Source organism: Gracilinanus agilis, chromosome 3, assembly GCF_016433145.1.
Source record: "Gracilinanus agilis isolate LMUSP501 chromosome 3, AgileGrace, whole genome shotgun sequence".
Taxonomy (NCBI): domain Eukaryota; kingdom Metazoa; phylum Chordata; class Mammalia; order Didelphimorphia; family Didelphidae; genus Gracilinanus; species Gracilinanus agilis.
In genome coordinates, this window is record NC_058132.1 from 343,042,318 (window position 1) to 343,063,185 (window position 20,868).

The 20,868-nt window shown below is 39.4% G+C and overlaps 1 protein-coding gene across 2 annotated transcripts in view; it reads left to right on the forward strand.

Annotated features, from left to right (window-relative positions):
* Positions 1–20,534, forward strand: part of FBXO40 (F-box protein 40) — a 30,739-nt gene extending 10,205 nt beyond the window's left edge. The window contains exons 2-4 of one of the 2 annotated variants that reach the window (XM_044670062.1): positions 2,729–2,761; positions 15,117–16,991; positions 18,953–20,534. In XM_044670062.1, coding sequence (XP_044525997.1) covers positions 2,759–2,761; positions 15,117–16,991; positions 18,953–19,150 — 2,076 coding nt within the window. In that variant the 5' untranslated portion in view covers positions 2,729–2,758 and the 3' untranslated portion in view covers positions 19,151–20,534. The remainder of the gene's footprint in view (positions 1–2,728; positions 2,762–15,116; positions 16,992–18,952) is intronic. The other variant, XM_044670061.1, reaches the window with a different exon arrangement.
* The last annotated feature ends 334 nt before the right edge of the window (positions 20,535–20,868 follow it).

Here is a 20,868-nt window from a genome sequence, read left to right on the forward strand (position 1 = left end):
TCTAGACTTTTTGTTCCTCTAGACCAGTGGTTCCCAAGATTTTTTGGCCTACCATCCCCTTTCCAGAAAAAAATTACTTAATGCTCCCTTGAAATTAATTTTTTAAAATTTTAATAGCAATGAATAGGAAAGATAAATGCACCTGTCGCCATCACTGCCTCCCTGAATCGCTGAAGTACCCACCAGGGGGCAGTGGTGCCCACTTTGGGAATCACTGCTCTAGATGAATTTTGTTATTGTTTTTTCTTGTTCTTTCAAGGCATCCCTTGGTAGTTTGATAGATCTGTACTGAATAAAAATATAAATTTAAGTGATAATTGTCTTTTTTGTTATATTGTCATATCAGTCTAACCATGTTATATTTGTTATATATCAATCTAACCATGAACAAATATCTCTTAATTATTTAGGTCTTTATTTCTATAGTGTCTCTAGTTGTGTTCTTATAGTTTCTGTGTATCATTTTTGGGAGGTAAACTCCCAAATATATTCTACAGTTATTTTTAATAAATTTTTTTTCTATCACTTCCTAATATACAGGAATGATAAGTTTTTGTTTCAGTTCATTTAGTTTCATTAAGGATCTCTAAATAGAGGCAAAAGGTGATAGTTCTGATTCCTTTTTGTCTATAGTTATACTCTCAATTTCTCATTCTTATCAATGTTACAATCAATATTTTTCCCTATTGTATCAAATAAGAGTAGCCATAGTGGACATCCTTTATTGCATTTTAAAAAATCTTTTTGCCTTTATTACATATAATGCTGGCTGCTGGTTTCCTATAGACATTATTTTTCCTTATTAAAGAAAGGTCCATTTATAAAGGATCAGGGCCCTTCCTGGGTAAAGATTAGAGTGAAGACCAGGAAAACAGTGACTATACTTTTCCTGGGATCTCATCACCTTGGAAGCACTGAAAACTTCCATATCCCTGCAACTAACTGTCTTGAGAGCTCTGGAAAGTCCAGAGCCTCAAAGATTCTCTATGCTTTTTTTAGAATCAGATTGAATTTTTTTAAAAAGCTTAATCAACATCTAATGATATAATAATATTTTTGTTTTTATTATTAATATACTTTTCTTATGTTCGTAATTTTCGTTCTATTGAGCCAATCTTCATTCTTAGAATAAACCCAGGAATTATGGATTTATATGGGTCACAAGAACATTGGATCATATGTGGGAAAATTGGGATACTAATACACTATTGGTGGAGTTGTAATCTGATCCAATCATGGAGAGCAATTTGGAACTATATTCAAAGGACTCTAAAACTGTGCAGACTCTTTGATCCATCAATACTGTTACTAAGTCTGCATCCCAAAGAGATCATAAAAGGAGGGAAAGGACCTATTTGTACAATATTATTTATTGCAGCTCTTGCTGTGATATCAAAGAATTGGAAATTGAATGTTGTACATCAATTGGAGAGTGGCTGAGGAAGTTGTAGTATATAAATTTTAGAATACTATTGTGCTATAAGAAATGACAAGCAGGCCAATTTCAGAAAAATATGGAAAGACTTATTTGAACTGATGTAAGATGAATCAAGCAAAACCAGTGATAGCAATATTTTTTGATGAACAACTAAAAATGACATATTTATTCTCAGCAATAGAGTGATTCAAAAGACAATCCTAGAGACTCATAGGATCACCATAGGGGCCAGGGAGTTTAGCTCCTTAATTTTATAGCTAAGGAAGTTGAGGTCTGGAATATCTGTTAAAAATACATTGTAGGGGGCAGCTGAGTAGCTCAGTGGTTTGAGAGCCAGGCCTAGAGACAGGAGATCCTAGGTTCAAATCCGGCCTCAGACACTTCCCAGCTGTGTGACCCTGGGCAGGTCACTTGACCCCCATTGCCTACCCTTGCCAATCTTCCACCTATGAGTCAATGCACAGAAGTTAAGGGTTTAAAAAAATTATAAAAAAAAAAATTAAAAAAAAATACATTGTAATTAGATTGAGAGCCAGGCTTGGAGAGAGCGGTCCTGGTTTCAAATCTAGCCTCAGATTTGAATTTCCTAGCTTAATCCCCATTGCCTAGCCTTTACTTCTCTTCTTCTGTCTTAGAACCAATACATAATATTGATTTATGATGGAAATTAAGTTTTAGGGAAAAAAATACATGGCATGCATAGAAGCACTCATGATGAAAAATGCCATCTGCTTCCAGAGAAAGAACTGGTGGAGCTTGAATGCTGATTGAAGCATTATTATTTTTCACTTTCATTCTTCTTTCTTTTTTTTGTTCATTTTGGGTTTTTTTCTTGAATTTTCTTCTACATAATAACTAATGTAGAAAAATGTTTCATATGATTGCACATGCAAATCTATATTAGATTGCTTACCATCTTAGGGAGGAGGGAGGGCAGGAAGAAAAGGAGGGAGGAAGGAAGAGAATTTGGAACAAAAAAATTTAAATAATGTTGAAAATAAAAATAAGAAAAAATACATGTCATAAATGCAGGGAAGAGAAGAAAGAGTGGAGAATCACGGACAAGCAAGACAGCTTTGAAAGATGCTAAATTCATCTCAGACTTAAAAAGAAAATCACAAGCTGTACATAATAAAGATTTTCATTTTCATGTACAGCCCTTTCAGTTCTGCTATATTTAGGAACATGCTCATTTTTGTGTAAATTTATTAAATTCAGAATTTTAAAAAGAAAAAACAACAAAAATAGGTGTCTTACTTCTATTGCTAATTATTTACATTTTTCCTTTAGAGCTAAGAAGCAAGAAGACTTGTCATCGAGATGGTAAGTCCTGGATTTTGATGGGCTCTGCTGTTCTTTGTCTTTTCTTGGCTTATGCCCTCCCTTTCATATAAAGTACTTACTTGGCAGACCTTCTTTCCTCTTCTGGAAATGTTTGCTGTTCACTGACTGCACCAAAGGTCTTGGACCAGAGCCTGGCACAAAACATCACCTAGTTTTGGAGAAAATAGTTTGGACACTTGGGATTTCCTCCTTTTTTGGTGCTTCATTAAGATGAACTCAAAGTTTTCACCAAATACTCTTTGGCTCAGTGCTTTAACATGCTGAGATAAAAGGTGCTGCATGAAAATAGGCTGTGTCTATTGTTATTGTCACACACAAGAACACTAAATGCTGAGAATTTTATGTTTTATTTATAAATGGAATGGATAATACCTTCTTTCTGATGGTCAATGGCAAGTAATTAGGAATTGGGTTTTTTTTTTAATATTTTATTTTTTTAGAAACATTTTCCATGGTTACATGATTCTTGTTTTTACTTTCCCCTTCACTCCCTTCACCACCCCCCACCAATATCCAATACACATTTCCACTGGTTTTAACATGTGTGATCAATCAAGACTTATTTACGTATTATTGATAGTTACATTGTTGTGGTCGTTTAGTGTCTACATTCCCAACCATGCCCGCATCAACCCATGTGTTCAAGCAGTTGTTTTTCTTCTGTGTTTCCACTCCTGTAGTTCTTCCTCAGAATGTGGGTAGCGTTCTTTTCCATAAATCCCTCAGAATTGTCCTGGGATTGCTGCTAGTACAGAAGTTCATTACATTCTATTTTACCACAATGTTTCAGTCTCTGTGTACAATGTTCTTCTGGCTCTGCTCCTTTCACTCTACATCAATTCCTGGAGGTCTTTCCAGTTCACATGGAATTCCTCCAGTTTATTATTCCTTTGAGCACAATAGTATTCCATCACCAACAGATACCACAGTTTATTTAGCCATTCCCCAATTGAAGGGCATCCCTTCATTTTCCAGTTTTTTGCCACCACAAAAAGCGCAGCTAGGAATTGGTTTTAAAGAAACAAAGAGGGAGCAGCTAGATGGCTCAGCAGATTGAGAATCAGGCTTAGATACAGGAGTCCTGGGTTCAAATTTGGCCTCAGAAATATCCTAGCTGTGTGTCCTTGGGCAAGTCACTTATCCCAATTTCCTAGCCCTTACCACTCTTTTGCCTTAGAACTAATATAGTAGGATTCTAAAGCTGGAGCTAAGGTTTTAAAAAAGAAAAGAAATCTTGAGACAGCAATGTCTTTTTTTTATTTATTTATGATTTTTTTTAAACCCTTGTACTTCAGTGTATTGTCCCATAGATGAAAGATTGGTAAGGGTGGGCAATGGGGGTCAAGTGACTTGCCCAGGGTCACACAGCTGGGAAGTGGCTGAGGCCAGAGCAATGTCTTTTAATGAAGCAGAAAAGTTGTACTGTGAATAGAATGTTGGGCCAGAAGTCCAGAAAGACCTGAATTCAAATTTTGTCTTAGATACTTATTAACTATGAGACTCTGGGCAAATCACTTTAGTCTCTGTCTAATAATAATTATAATAGCTAACATTTATTAAGTACATATCATGTGTCAGGTATTATACTAAGCTCTTTATACATATTATCTCATTTGAGCCTCATAATAGCCCTAGGAGGTACTTACCTCAGTTTCCTCATCAGTAAAATGAGCTGGAGAAGGAAATGGCAAACTACTTCAAGTGTCTTGGATTTAGACCTTGACCCCCTGGTCTCTTTCATTGTACCACTTCCCTCTAAAGAAAGAGAATCTCAGGTATATTAAATGATTTGCTCAAGGTAATTAGTAGTAGACACAAGATTTGAATCCAGGTTCTCTGAGTCAGTTTCCAATTCCCTTTCCACCTGCCTGAAAAATGATTGTTGTGGGAGACTTGAGGTGAACCCCCTGGGTTCAGGAAGGGTACCTTTTGCAAGAATGCAAGACTCCAAAACTTAGCTTAAAAATAAAAAGAGAAATTTATTAATTTAGGAGGTAATGTTGAATCCAGCCAGGAGAACAGCATAGATGGAAAGCTGCCTCCCACAGGACATCATTTCTGGGGTCTTTATGCTCTTTACAACAGGTGATACGTGACTTAAGGAGAATTTGGGTTCAGGCACAAGAAGGGGGGTTGGTCAGCCTGAAGACAAAGGGCTGACCCTCATAGTTTAGGGGACAGATAGATATCTTAGATACAACCAGATGGTATCAAGGCATAGCCTGGAGGTGTATCTCTGTGTCCATCTCAAAACCTAAAGGACAATCCAAGGAGGATAAGCCTCTGGGGGGACTTTCCCTTTGATGTGGCAGGGTCTTATCAGGAGTTATCAGATGTTTTAGGGTTAGTAGTCACAAGAATGCAAGGAAGAAAAGGTATTTTCTCCTGTTTACAGTGTGACCTGAAACACTTCTATAATTTGGGGGTACAATGTCCCATGCCATGATGACCTGGACTTTTGTTATTATTGTTGTTATTCAGGTGGCAACTTAGATAAATGTCCCTAAAATCATAAGCTGCTAAAGAGCTTAATTTCATCCCTAATAAGCTCAGCAATAAGCTTATGTGCATGTTGTTATTCAGTAGTTTCAGTTATAACTGACTCTTTATGACTTCATTTGGGGTTTTCTTGGCAAAGATATTGGAGTGGGTTGCTATTTCCTTCTCCAGCTCATTTTACAGATGAGGAAACTGAGGCAAACAAGGCTAAGTGTCGTGCCCAGGGTCACACAGCTAGGAAATGTCCATGACAGATTTGAATTCAGGAAGAGGAGTCTCCCTGACTCCAAGCACAGTGCTCTATCCACTGTACCACCTACCTGCCCCAGACACTAAGTGACCACATATAAATTAAATAGATCTCTCACAAATCACAAGACCATAATAGTAGGGATTATATTATTTATTGTATTTGCATCTCTAATGTCATAGTGCTAGGCACATAGTAGGAGCTTCATAAATGATTGTATATTGATATAGCCTAAGTGTAATGGGGAAAGGATAGAGATAAGGATAAGATTGAAGAGAAGTGGAAGGTTGTCTTTAAGGCACATGCTAAGAACCCTAGAGAAAGGATTTTAGCAGGCAGGGGGCAGAGGAGGAACAGTTTGGCAGGGACAACTGGTAGAGTAAGTGACTTCCTGTGGTAGTGGAAGATCTCTTCCTATCCTGAAGGGAGGCGGAAAGGCTGGCTTGCCAGAGCTTGGCTACCTCAGCCTGTCTGTGGAGAAGGAAAAACCCTAAAATCATCTTGGGAGGTTTTCTGTTTGACTGGAGAATATCTAGCAAAGGATCTGACTATTCCTGCTGTGTTTTTATTAGCTTTCCAGAAGGTTTTGTCTAAAATCCTGTCTGTTTGGCTTTGAGGTTTTACATTAGGGTTCAGACCCACTGGGGGTGGACTTAGCCATTTTGAGAGCAATCATAATGGGTTTTGGAGACAGCTTTTGAACTCAACCAAACCAGCAACTGAGGTAGCTTAGCCAGCTCTTTTTGGGGAACACCTAGGTAGAAATAGGGAGCTGGTAAGTTAGCTTGAAGACCAGAAGACTCCCTCTTGCGAGGGACATAGATGTTGGTGGGTTGGATAGCTAGTTCCTTTACACTCAGGGATACCTTGTTCTGATCCTCAGTTTGTATACTCTCTTTGAATAAATAGAGATACTAATTTTATATAGCATTTTCTCCAAGGCGTTTTGTATGACTGGCCCAGTGAGAGAAAGTGATTCTGCTTTACTCTCACTAACAGGGAGCTAGAATACAGGGAGACCACAGCTGGGTATTTAGGAAGTTCTCTAAGTGGAAACTACATCTATCCACTTGAGTTCTTCTATTAGCCTTCTGGGTTTAGTAGCTACCTTCTTTTATTTTTTTAATAAGGTATCAACCAGATTAATTACTGACATTTTTTTTTTACTTTGTCCTTTTTTTTTCCCAATTATATGTAGAAACAATTTTTGACAGTTGCTTTCCGACATTTTACCATTAAGATTCTCTCCCTTCTCTCCCTCCTCTCTGAGGTGGCAAATAGTCTGATATAGGTTATACCAGTGCTTTCACGAAATATATATTTCCATATTGTTCATGCCATGACAGATGACACATATCATATATATAGTAAAAACCTCATGAAGGAAATAAAGTGGAAGATGTCTGCAATTCCAACAATTCCTTCTTTGAATTAGGGACATTTTCCAATTAAGATAAATGTTATATCCATTTTTCTCACTACTATTCTCTTCATCATTTTCACTGGCATTTTCTTAACAATGACACAAACATAGGATTCCATAGCTTCTGCCAGGTGAAAGGGAGTGTTTATGGGTACATAGATCCATGTCATATGATCTCAAGCCCACATAATTAAGAGAGGCAGAAAGGACACAATATAGCCAATTATCATTTTTCTATAAAAATACTTTTTAAAATCATGATCACAAATCATAGGATCTTTGAGTCATAAATCTAGAATATGAAAGGGTCTCAGAGACCATGTAGTCTAACCTCCTCATTTTGCAGATGAGTAAACTGAGGTCCAAGAAGCTTAGATGTCTTGCCCAAGGTCATATGAGTATTTTTACTATCTTTTGTTTTATGATCCAAGATACAATAGAAAGCAAAATGAAAGGAAATTCAAATGTAAATGGACATGTTTTTTTATCTCCTATAATTTAGTTATCAAATTTTATCTCTATAGTATATGTAATAACAGAAATATTGCATGATAATCAACTGTGAAGACTTAATTATTAGAAAAACAAGGTCCTTCAGGAGATTCATGACAAATATTATCTCCAGCCAAAGAAGAAATTATTAGAATCTTATTGCAGATCAAAGCATACCATCTTTCACTTTATTACTTTCATGAATTTTTTATTCTATGTGGGATATATGTCTTCTGCATGGCATGAGGAATATGAAAATATTTATTTCATGAAAGCCCTGGTATAACCTATATCAGATGATTTGTTACTTCAGTGAGGAGGTAGGGGACAGAGAGATTCTGAATTATAAAATGTCAGAAAACAATTATCAAAAATTGTTTCTACATGTAACTTAAAAAAAGAGAAAAAAATGAAAAAAAATTAACTCTAGTTTTTCCATTTTTGCGTTCAGAAAAATGTTAAATTTATGCCCCAGGAATTGCCTCTCCAGAGCTACTCTAGGGCCTCTTCTACAATTTCCAAACTTACTCTAGCCCGGTGATGGCAAACTTATGACACGTGTCAGCATTGACATGTGTAGCCATTTTCAATGACACGTAGCCACATGCAGCTGCATACAGAAAAAGTATGGGGTCATGTGCCGAGGATGAAACATTTGCTGTAGTATAGTGTAGACACTCTGTGTACTATAGATGACAATTCTATCTATATTAATTTACCTATTTTGGTTTACTAAATACAGTTATATATTACAGTTATATTTTTGTTATTTAAACTATAAATATCACAAAATTATGGTGTTTTTTTTTTCTCGAAGTGACACACCACCCAAGTTACGCTCAGTTTTTTGGTGAATTTTGACACACCAGGCTCAGAAGGTTGCCCATCACTGCTCTATCCTCTTCCAGGGATTTTGGAGCTTGATCAGAAAGAATGTCTCTGATTTCCCACCTACTTTTCTGATCCCTCTCTGCTAAAAAAAAAAAAAATTTTCAGGCATCAAATTCCTTTTAATTATTTTTTTTGCTCCAATTCTACCAACTGGGGATTAGGAAGCAGCCAAGTATAATTAAAGAGTCTGTGTTTGGGCCCAGAAAGCCCTCATTTAAGTTTCAGCTCTGCCACCCTGCCCCCTGACCTTTCCAAATCTCAGACTTCTCCTCTGTAAGATGGAGATGATACTATTTGCACCATTACGACTTTGAGCCTCACAAATGTATTGATTGTGAGGCTCAAATGAAGTGACCTTGAAGTGGTATTTAAACACCTCTTATTATTAGGACGGCATTTGAACCTTCAGTCCTGATAATCGGCCCTTTCCCTCTGTTTGAAATGGATTTGTCACTCTCAAGAATGAGTTGTTGGATTGTTCGATGGTGTCTGACTCTGTGACCCAATGGCCCCTATGGCATGCCAAGTCCTTCTATCCTCAACTCTCTCTCAATGTCTGTCCAAGTTCATGTTCATTGTTTTCTTGACTTTTATCTATCATCTTACCCTCTGCTGTCCTTTTCTCCTTTTGCCTTCAAATTTTCCCAACATTAGGGTCTTTTCCATGTCTTCTCATTTCCAATGTCTCCTCGTTATCTGGCCAAGATATTTAAGCTTCAATTTCAGTAGCTGACCGTCCAGTAAATTGTCTGAATGAGTACACAGACACATTAGCCCAAAGCAATACACACATATTTAGGGCAGCTAGGTGGCACAGTGGATAATGCCCTGGGTCTGGAGTAAGGATGACCTCAATTCAAATCTGGCCTCAGAGATTTCCTAGCTGGGTGACCCTGGACAAGTCACTTAACTTTGTTTGCCTCTGTTTCCTCATTTATAAAATGACTTAGAAAAGGAAACAGCAAACCACTCTAGTATCTCTTCCAAAAAAACCCCATGAGGAGCCAAGAAGAGTTGGACACAACTGAAACTATTTTTTTTTTAACCCTTACCTCCTGTCTTAGAATCAATACTGCATATTGATTCCAAGGCTGAAGAACAGTAAGAGCTAGGTAATAGGGGTTAAGTGACTTATCCAGGGTCATCCGCTAGGAAGTGTCTGAGGCCACACAACTGAAACTGTTGAACAACAATGTACACACCAGCTTATTGCTGAATTTAGGGATGAAATTGAGCTGTGTAACAGCTCATGTACAAGATCATTTATCTGGGTTGCCACCTGAATTAGCGAAAATGCCAGAGGAGGAATAAGCTAATTCTTGGGTATTAGAATCTAATCTCAGTCACCTGGTACTTAAAGTGTAATGTCATAGCCCAGCATAGCATAGTCAGAGCTGTGAGCACCCAGGAGTCTTTATACTCTTCAAGGGCAAGCAACCTTGACTGTGTGATTTAGCAACACTAATTTCCCACATGCCACCTTTCACTGTCTTTAACAACTAAGTTATCACATTTTTCCTTTTCTTTTCCTCTTAAAGAATGACTAAGCAACTTACCAAATGATTTTTTGTGCTAACCCTTGAAGTTGATTTTGCCACCTGTCTCAGGCCCTAGTCAGATATGCTCTTCATATTTAAAGGGAATTCACTGTTTCGTTTTGTTTTTGAACATTTTGAAACATTTGAAAACAAGACAAAACAATTTAAAGTCAAAGTTGTACAGAAGCTTTCTCACAAAAATGAATAAGAAATGAAGTTGAAAAGATGATTATGCCCAGTTGGGTAGTGCTTTAGTTGAATAAAGAAGTGGGAACTATTGTATATTCTCCACAGGGAGATGACAAAACAGTATTTGGCAAATGTCCTGACTTTTGAGTAAAAAATTAGAAGAGAGATTAGTCAGGGAGACCTACCGGGAGTTGATCTGAAAACTCCAAATATGTGGTGACGAGGACCTGGGCTAAATTGAAGTCTTAGAAAATGGAGAGGAAAAGGTAGATAGAACAGAGAGGGAAGCCTAAATTAGCAGAGGTTAGTTATTGGTTGAGGGTGGTATGACTGAGAAAGGAAGTAGAGATGAAACAATGGAATGACCTCTTGGTTCTACAGATAGAAGATCTAGGTTCAAAGCCCATCTGTGACACTTATTATGTGTATTCCTGACAAGTCACTTAATCACAATGGGTGGGCCTTGGTTTCCTCATCTATAAAACAAAATGGCCATAGTGTTGATGATTAAATCCACAACATAAAAAGAAAAAAATTCTGGCTATTTTGAGTATCATAGGCTGGTGAAATCTAATAATCATGTTTTTAAATTCATAAAATAAAATACATAGAAGAAAAGAAACCAATTATATTGAAATACATATTTTAAAACAGCACCAGATCTTAAACTATATTCTAAAGCAGTGATCATCAAAACAATCTGGTACTGGCTAAGAAATAGAAGGGTGGATCCATGGAATAGACTAGAAGTAAATGACCTCAACAAGTCTTCTGTTTGATAAACCCAAAGATCCCAGCTTTTGGGATAAGAACCCACTATTTGACAAAGACTGCTGGGAAAATTGGAAAACAGTATGGGGAAAATTAAGTTTAAATCAATATCTCACACCCTATACCAAGATAAAGTCAAAATGGGTTTATGGTTTAAACACAAAGAGGGATATTATAAGTGAATTTTGGGAACATAGAATAGTTTGCCTGTCAGATCTATGGAGAAGGGAAGAATTTATGACCAAAAAGAGATAGAGAACATTATAAGATGTAAAATGAATAATTCTGATTATATTAAGTTTAAAAGTTCTTGTATAAACAAAACAATGCAACCAAGATTAGAAGGGAAGTGTGTGTTTATTTTGTAATGAAAAGTTTAAGTTAAAGTAATTTTAAGGGTAAGAAATTTGCTGCCTCCCAGAATCCAGAGACTAAACTCCTTGCAGAAAATGCCATGGAGATGCCCGCTGAGACCGCATGCTGCTCCAGGATATCCTGAGCAAACTGGATATGCAAGATTGAACTTTAGGGGGGGACTAAATTAATTCATTTTTGTTAAAATGCATTTGTTTTTATTAACTGCATTTGTTTTGTTAAATGCTTTTCTTTTTGTATGTTGTATGAGAGGGGACGCCCCCCCCCATTGGTTTTGATCTTGTTTCCCTTTTGTTTCCTTATCCCCAGGTTGTTGAATTTTCCCCTTGTAAAAATTGTATGTATCTTTAGTTCGCAATGTTTGAAATGATCCGCTGGGGAGACTGCTCTCCCAAAGGATCACAGGGGGGAACGTGTGTTTTAAAAATTTGTACCCTGGGGATTTCATTTCCCAGCATTCTTTACTCTTCCCGGGGTTCCCTTGGAGTGGGTTTGTTTATAAATTTGCTGAAATCCATGCTGCAAGGGCTTTTGGGGCTTTGGCTTTGGCTCGAGTATGGTAGGCTGCTGGGTCTCTGGCTCTTCGCTCTGTTCACTCGGCTGAGGGAACCCCTTTTCTCTCTCTCTTTGTTTTCTTCCTTGGAAGCAGCTTCACAGGTGGCCTGGATAGGACAGGCTGGGAGAGCATTGAATTCTTCTTGGAAGAGCTTATTATCATCAGCCATCCGTAGGTTAATCTTCTTTTCCACTTTGTCCACTGGCAGCTGGGGATACTTCCTATTGGTGCTTGGAGACCTGGCCAGAAGTGACATATTTTGAGACTCCATGTCATCAGTGTGTCCATTGGACAAGTGAAAGGAATTAGAATGGCTCCCAGCCTGCTTGTACTTCTTGAATCTTAACATGTACAGAACAATGATAATAAACACTATCCCTAACAGAGAGGACAGGGCCACCATCACTGCAATGACAGGGGTCTCATTTATTTTTTCAGAGTCAGGATTACTTGAAGGGGTGAAGGCTTCTGGTGTTGTTACTAAAGTGCTAAAATTCTGCTCCCAGGGCTCCACCTTGGCATCTGTAAGCTCAGGATCAGAAAGCCAAATTCCATTTGGAGAAAGTGAAGTCATATTAGACTCTGTAACCCCTGTCTTTGTAGTCACATTGATAACAGATTTGGTTGAGTTGATTGTGGTTACATTAGTAGGTTCCAGAATTACAAGTGGGCCAAGTGTTGGTGTTGTATGAAAAGAGAGAAAAGGGGTTCCCTCAACTGAGTGAGCAGAGCAAAGAGCCGGAGACCCAGCAGCCTACCATGCTGGAGCCAAAGCCAAAACCCCCAAAGCCACTGCAGTATAGGTTTCAACAAATTTATAAACAAACCCACGCCAGGGCGCAACACCAGGACACAAGACAAGGGAATCCCAGGAAGAGTAAAGAATGCTGGGAAACTTCATTTCCCAGCATTCTTTACTCTTTTTTTTCTTTTCTCTTTCCTTTTACTCTTTACAAATTTTTAAAACACACAGAAGAAATAAACTAGAGGGAAATTTTTATAACAAAATTCTCAGATAAAGTTTTCATTTCTTAAATATATAAAGAACTAAGTCAGATTTATAAGATTCCAAGTTGATAAATGGTCAAACCCAATTGATAAATAATCAAATGATATGAAAGGCAGTTTTCAGATGAAGAAATGAAAGCTATCAATGACCATATGAAAAAATGTTTTAAGTCCCTCTTAATTAGAGAAATGCAAATTAAAACAACTCTGAGGTACCAACCTTTCAGATTGGCCAATACGACAGTAAAGGACAATAACAAATTCTGGAGTGGATGTGACAAAATTGGGACACTAATGCCTTGCTGGTGGAGTTGTGAATTGATTAGACCCTTCTGGAGGGCAATTTGGAATTATGCCAAAGGACTATAAAAGAATACCCACCTTTTTAATCCAGTAATATCACTGCTAGGTCTTTATTCCAAAGAGATGAGAAAAAAATGGGAAAGGACCTGTTTGTACAAAAAATATTTATAGCTGCTCTTTTTGTGGTGGCAAAGGATTGTAAACTAAGGGGTTGTCCCTTAATTGTGGAATGGCTGAACAAATTGTGGCATAAGATGGTGATGGAATGCTATTGTGCTATAAGGAATGAAGAACAAGATGATTTCAGAAAAAGCTGGAAAGACCTACATGAACTGACACAGAGTGAAATAAGCAGAAACAGGAAAACATTGTACACAATTAACAACATTATGGAATGATCAACTGCGATAGACTTTGCTACTAACAGCAATATAATGATCCAAGACAATTCTGAGGGACTTAGGATGAAGAATGCTATCCATCTCCAGAGAAAGAATTTGGGCATGTGATTTGGGGTTTTGATTTTATAAGATTATTCACTTATAAAAATGAATAATATGAAAATAAGTTTTGTGTGATAATACATGTATAACCTAGATTGAATTACTTGTCAGTTCCAGGATGGAGGAGGGAAGAAGGGAGGAAGACAACATGAATCATGTTAGTTTGGAAAACTTATGTAGAAATTTGTTATTAAAATTAAAATTTTAAATTTTAAAAAACTATTTTAAAAACAAGTTCATAGATAAGGACCCCTGGACCACTTTTAAATTGAACTTTGAATTTTCTTCCTATGACTTTCTATGATGGTCAGGCAAATGGCAGGTGGCTATTACATATAACAGGGAAGTGGGAGAATGGCTCATTTAGGAGAGGAAGAAAAATTATGAAGTCCATTTATGACACAAAATGACAGGACATCCTGCTGGAAACAACCAGAAATACATGTAACAGGAGTGCTCAACAGAAGGTTTAAGGCAAGAAGTCCTTAACATTAGGTCCATGTACTTGCTTTATAAATATTTTGTTAACTTTCAATATCATTGGTTGCCTTTCTAATCATATGTATTTTATGCATTTAAGAATATTACTTTATGTGAAGGAGTCTATAGCCCTCACCAGGCTACCAAAGGAGTCCATAACAGAAAAAAGATTCAGAACTCCTACTTTAATGCATTTGGTGTGTATATCTCCTATATTTTATTCAGATGGGAGCAGGTGGACCCACAAAATCCACTAAGGATTCCCCTACTCACACATGGGACCAAGTAGTCAGATGCAAAGGTCAAGGAAAGGAACATAAATTTGTTATTTGGGGAAATATACACCATGTCTGAGGTTGCAGTTACAACTGTGAAGGTAAATAAGCTCTCTGAGAAATGACTGAAGAGGGGAGAGAACCCAAGACTATGAAGGGTCTCATTCTTTTTTTTTATTGTCATGCAAAACACTCTTCCATATTGGCCACTGTTGTAAGAGCACACTCATGTATAACCAAAACTCCAAAATAAAACCATAAATACACTGATGAGAAAGATGACTCCAAAAGTTCTTTCTCTGGAGATGGATAGCATTCCCTGTCATAAATCTTTCAGGATTGTCTCAGATCACTGTTTTGTTGAGAGTAGGCAAATTTTCACAGATCATCATCATCTCATATTCCTATTATTATGTACAATGTCTTCCCAGTTCTGCTTATTTTGCTTTGCATCAGTTCCTGCAGATCTTTCAATATCTTTCTGAAATCATCTTGCTCATCATTTCTTATAGCACAGTAGTATCCCATCACCAACAGATACCACAATTTGTTCAGCCATTCCCCAATCGAAGGGCATCCCCTCATTTTTCAATTTTTTGCCACCACAAAGAGCACAGCTATAAATATTTTTGTACAAGTCTTTTTCCTTATTATCTCTTTGGGGTATAAACCAAGCAGTGCTATGGCTGGATCAAAAGGCAGATAATCTTTTAAAACCCAAAGGGTCTCATTCTAACATGGATTTGTTTTTCTCTTGGTCCCTTTTGTCCTCGACACACAGGGCAGAGTCCAGAGACCTCCACCCGGACAGCACCGGCATTGTGAGAAATGTTTCCATCGACAGTGTCAGGTTCCAGTAGAGCCAAGTATCTCCTGCCTGGTGATTAGTTGCCGCCGGCTTTGTGGAGCAGCTTTCCACATGTGCAAAGAGGAAGAGCATGAGTTACTTTGTCCCCTAGAGCAGGTTCCTTGCCTCAACTCTGCTTATGGCTGTCCTCTCTCCATGGCCCGACATAAATTGGCAAAGCACCTTCAGGTGTGCCCAGCTAGTGTGGTCTGCTGCTCCATGGAGTGGAACCGTTGGCCAAATATAGACTCAGAAACGATTCTTCATGAGAATATTATGAAAGAGCCCCATAGTGAGGAATGTTTAGATACAGCCCTGGCCATCCAGGATCAAAAGGTCCTTTTTGGCTCTCTGAATATGGTAGAGCTTTTCCCAGAAACCAGAGAGTTTACAGAGGAGGAATTGGAAATGGACACTGATGCCATTTTGGAGGAACAAGGAGCAGTTGGTGGGGTGGACTCTCGTTCTCTGCCAGTAAGTGGAATGTCCCCTAATGGTGAGATAGTGGAACTGAGCCAGCAAGAACGAGAGGCTTTGGCAAAAGACAAAGAAGGGATGGATCTGGCCAGTTTTGGGAAATGGGAAAACATTTTCAGTAAAGAGCATGCAGCATCACTGTTAACAAATTCATCAGCAAACCCTGAGGGCAAGAGTAATAAAGACAAAGGGAGAGAACAGAATTCCAGTCAGGGCAATGCTTCTGAGAAGGACAATGGCATGGAGAAAGAAGCCCAGGCAAACCAAGAGGAGAAGGACCCCTATAGAAACATGGAAACCACAGGATTTGCCCCTTGGCAAGACGGTGTCCTGGAAAGACTGAAGGCAGCCGTGGATGTAAAAGACTATAATATGTACCTGGTGCATAATGGAAGGATGCTGATCCACTTTGGCCAGATTCCTGCTTGTACTCCTAAAGAAAGGGACTTCGTCTATGGCAACCTAGAGGCTCAGGAAGTCAAGACCGTTTATACCTTCAAAGTCCCAGTGAGCTACTGTGGAAAGAGGGCCCGCCTTGGCGATGCCATGACGGCCAGCAGGCCAAGTGAACACAAGGCTACGGATACCTCCGATTTGGGGATTGATGTAGAAGAACTACCCAAGTCGGATCTAATCAAAACTACCCTTCTGTGTGCGATGGAAAGAGAGCTGAAGGGCCATGTAATCTCCGAATCAAGGAGCATAGATGGCCTCTTCATGGACTTTGCAACCCAGACCTACAACTTTGAGCCAGAACAGTTTTCCTCAAGTACAGTGCTGGCGGACCTCACTTCCGAGGGTCCCCCGGGTCTCCACGTGGAACTCCAGAGCGAGTGCGTGACCAGGAGACATAACAAGAGCAGCTCGGCTTTTACCTTTACGTGCAACAAATTCTTTAGGAGGGACGAGTTCCCGTTGCACTTCAAGAACGTCCACTCTGATATTCAGTCGTGCCTCAATGGCTGGTTCCAGCATCGATGTCCACTGGCCTACTTGGGGTGCACCTTTGTTCAAAGTCATTTCCGCCCTCCGGGACAAAGAGCCAAAGTGATCTACAGTCAGAAACTCAGGACGTTTGCCATCAAGCCCGAGGTTGCTCCAGAACTGGGGCCCAGAGGGAACGGCCAGAGGTCGCTGACCAGCCTGCCCCTGGAGATACTGCAGTATATCGCGGGCTTCTTAGATAGCGTCAGCTTGGCTCAGCTGTCCCAGGTGTCTGTCCTCATGAGGAACATCTGTGCCACGCTCTTACAAGAGAGGGGGATGGTCCTCTTGGAATGGAAGAAAAAGACCTATTCTCATGGGGGCACTGGCTGGAGGGCTCACCAAAAGGCAAGTATACCTGGCCGCTGGCATCCCAGGAAAGGTCTCTCTGTCTATTTTTTTTAAACCCATAACTTCTGTGTATTGGCTCCAAGGTAGGCAATGGGGGTCAAGTGACTTGCCCAGGGTCACACAGCTGGCAGATTTGAACCTAGGACCTCCCGCCTCTAGGCCTGACTCTCCATCCACTGAGCTACCCAGCTGCCCCTAAAGGTCTCTATATTTTGACATAGGTGGGTAAACCGTATTGTGCAGAAAACAATCCTCTTAAGATTTTTTTAAAATTGGAAATACAGGTCAGCATTTGGTGCATAAATAAATTACGTTTATATTGAAAATCTCCCCCCAAAGTTTTGAAAATCTAGAGGTAATTCACATAACTTACCTGACAACATCACACAAAGAATTGCTTTGTCAATGAGTATAGAAAAGGAGTAGTGTATGATGTTTAGAGTATAATAATATACAGAACTATTAGCTTCTGATGTTATATAAGGTAAGTCATATTTTAAACTCTAGATTGTAAGGGGAATTCTAAAACCTTATTACGATTTTGGTTATATTTAATTGTAGGAATGTATTATCGATATTCTTAGTGAGAGGGGGCAGGTAGATTGAATGCAAGTGGATGGAATGCTAGGCCTACACACAAGGTTCTAGATTAAAATCTGGCCTCAGATACTTCCTAGTTGTGTGATCCTGGACAAGTCAGTTAACTGTCATTGCCTGGTCCTTATCACTCGTCTGCCTTGGAACCAGTGCACTGTATTAATTCTAAGATGGAAGGCAAGGGTGGGGTTTTTTGTGTGTTCTTAAAAAAATATTCTTAGCTTAATCATCCAGGGGAAAAAAAAGTTTCTACTCTTCTTTTGTACATCTTTGATTGAATTAAGTTTGTTTATTCTTGGCCTGTAGTTGTTTGGGCCTCTTCTGAAAGTGATTACAAGGTGGCAGCTGAGTGGCTCAATGGATTGAGAGCAAGGCATAGAGATGGGAGGTCCCAGGTTCAAATCTGGCCTCAGACACTTCCCAGATGTGTGACCCTAGGCAAGTCACTTAACTCCCATTGCCTAGCCCTTACCACTCTTCTGCCTTGGAGCCAATACCCAGTGTTGACTCCAAGATGGAAGGTAAGGGTTTAAAAAAAAAGAAAAAAAGAATCAATACTGGGAATTGGTTCCAAGGCAGAAGAATGGTAAGGTTTAGGTATTGGGGGTTAAGTGACTTGCCTAGGGTCACACAGCTAGGAAGTATCTGAGGTCAGATTTGAATCTAGGATCTCCCATCTCTAGGCCTGGCTCTCAATCCATTGAGCTAACCAGCTGTCCCCAAGGTAAGAGGTTTTTGTTTTGTTTTGTTTTTTTAAAGTGTCCTATAGTTCATCACTCACCTCTTTTTATTTAAAAAAAAAATTTTTTTTTAAACCCTTACCTTCTGTCTTGGAGTCAATACTGTGTATTGACTCCAAGGCAGAAGAGTGGGAAGGGAGGCAATGGGAGTTAAGTGACTTGCCCAGGGTCACACAGCTGGGAAGCATCTGAGGCCAGACTTGAACCTAGGACCTCCCATCTCTAGGCCTGGTTCTCAATCACTGAGCTACCCAGCTGTCCCCCACTCACCTCTTTTTAGACTCACTTGTTAAATATTTACCAGTACATTTCTAGTGCTAGTAAGTTCATTTTTTTTTAAACCCTTAACTTCTGTGTATTAGTTCCTTGGTGGAAGAGTGGTAAGGGTAGGCAATGGGGGTCAAGTGACTTGCCCAAGGTCACACAGCTGGGAAGTGTCTGAGGCCAGATTTGAACCTAGGACCTCCTGTCTCTAGGCCTGACTCTCACTCCACTGAGCTACCCAGCTGCCCCTGGTAAGTTCATTTTTGTCTTTGCATCTCCACCATTTAGTAGAGTGTCAGGTATACAGTATATACTTACTATTCATTGAAATGAATTGAATTTATTCCCTCCCAACAGATCTGGCAATTCAGCAGCCTTTTCTCCAGAATTAACAGCTGGCAGTTTAACGAAGTCACCTCCATGTCAGAGCACTTGAAGACTTGCCCCTTCAACATTGTAGAACATAGGACAGACCCAGTTCTTCTGACCAGCATGTGTGAGCAGCCCGAACAAGCCAGGAAGAGCCTGGTCACCACCTTCAGGCCTAGACCATGAGGAGGAAATCCTTGAGAAGGTGCTTCCCCACTTCTTCCTCTCTTCCCCTGTCTTCCCCCAGCCTCCTAGAAGGACAATTGTGTTGTGATTTTGAGGATCAGCTTCCTGCATCTGTGGAATATTGGGTTCTTAGAAGCTTCAGCCAACTCACCAAGCCTAGTAATTCCCTGTTGTAATTCTTTAGGTTAGCTACATTACCTCCTTCTCCCACCACCCCTCCTCAGCTGATTCATTTCCTTACTGCTTAAGAAATCGGTCTAAAAGATAGCAATTGGAAAAGAAAGTGGCTCATTAGGCAATCACGAAATCAAGAAGAAAATACAGACTTTAGAAGAGGAGAAAGGAAGTCAGTTACCCGATGGACAGCCCTCCCCCATGAACAGGGTTCATTCATCCGGGCATCACAGAAAAATTCCCAAGCTGAGTGCCCTAGAGGCAAGGCACTGCTCAGATCCAAAAAGGAGGAGTTGGGGGACTTCAGTTACAGTCAGTGATTTGGAGAAGGGCCCCTTTAGGCATAGGGAAAAGGCAAAGGTCATAAGGTAGAACGACCCCTTCCAACAGTTTTTAACTATAAACATTCAAGGAAAGTGTGCCGGGGACACAAAGCCAGAAATAGTTGTCCCTGTCATCTGGTTAGCTCATAGTCTACAGATTTAGTGCTTTTGATTTCTCCCGCTTTTGTCATTGTCATTCCTTGAGAAAGAGAGAGAAAGAGAAAGAGAGAACAATGATTACATATAACAAAAGGTAGCTACTGGATTATCTGGCATCTGAGTAGCTGTGATTGACTTCCAATCTGGCATGATTAACTCAGAACTGGATATCACCATTTAGAGAAATGGAGAAAACACGAGTTTTATCATTTATAGGGGCAAGCCCTGACCGTGGATGTAAGTCCCTTTTTCATAATGATGTGTAACTTTGGGAAACCCAATTTTCCTTATTATACAATCCAATCCAATTGGGGCAGCTAAGTGTCTCAGTACAGCCAGGCCTAGAGAGAGGAAGTTCCTGGTTCAAAGGTGACCTCAGACCATTTCTAGCTGTGTGATCCTGGGCAAGTCACTTAACCCCATTTGCCTAGCCCTTACCACTCTTTTGCCTTAGAATGGATAAGAAAGAAGGTAATGGTTAAAAAAATTTTAAATTCAATCCTGTAAATATTCCCTAAGCACAGTACAAAACATCATACCAGGTTTTGGAAGTATGTAGACAAAATGAAAAATAATCTTTGCCCCCACGGGACTTCTAGCCAACTGATGGGGACCACAGTGTATAATATAAGTAGTTAAATCCACATGTGATCATTTGAACAGAAAGAGAATATTATATCCCATTGCTCTGACTGTATTGGGGTTTTTTTGCTACAAGGTACTATTTTTTTAATTATTAAAACCCTTACCTTCCATCTCTGAATCAATATTGTATATTGATTCCAAGGCAAAAGAGTGATAAGGGCTAGGCAATGGGGGTTAAGTGACTTGCCCAGGGTCACACAGCTGGGAAGTGTCTGAGGCCAGATTTGAACCTAGGATCTCTCATCTTTGAGCCACCCAGCTGCCCTCACAAAGCACTATTTTTAAGGGCACCTATGTGCTGCAGTGGCTATTGGGCTGGACCTGGAGTAAGGAAAACTCATCTTCCTGAGTTTAAAACCATCCTCAGATACTTTCTAGCTGTGTAACCCTGGGCAAGTCACTTAACCCCTTTTATCT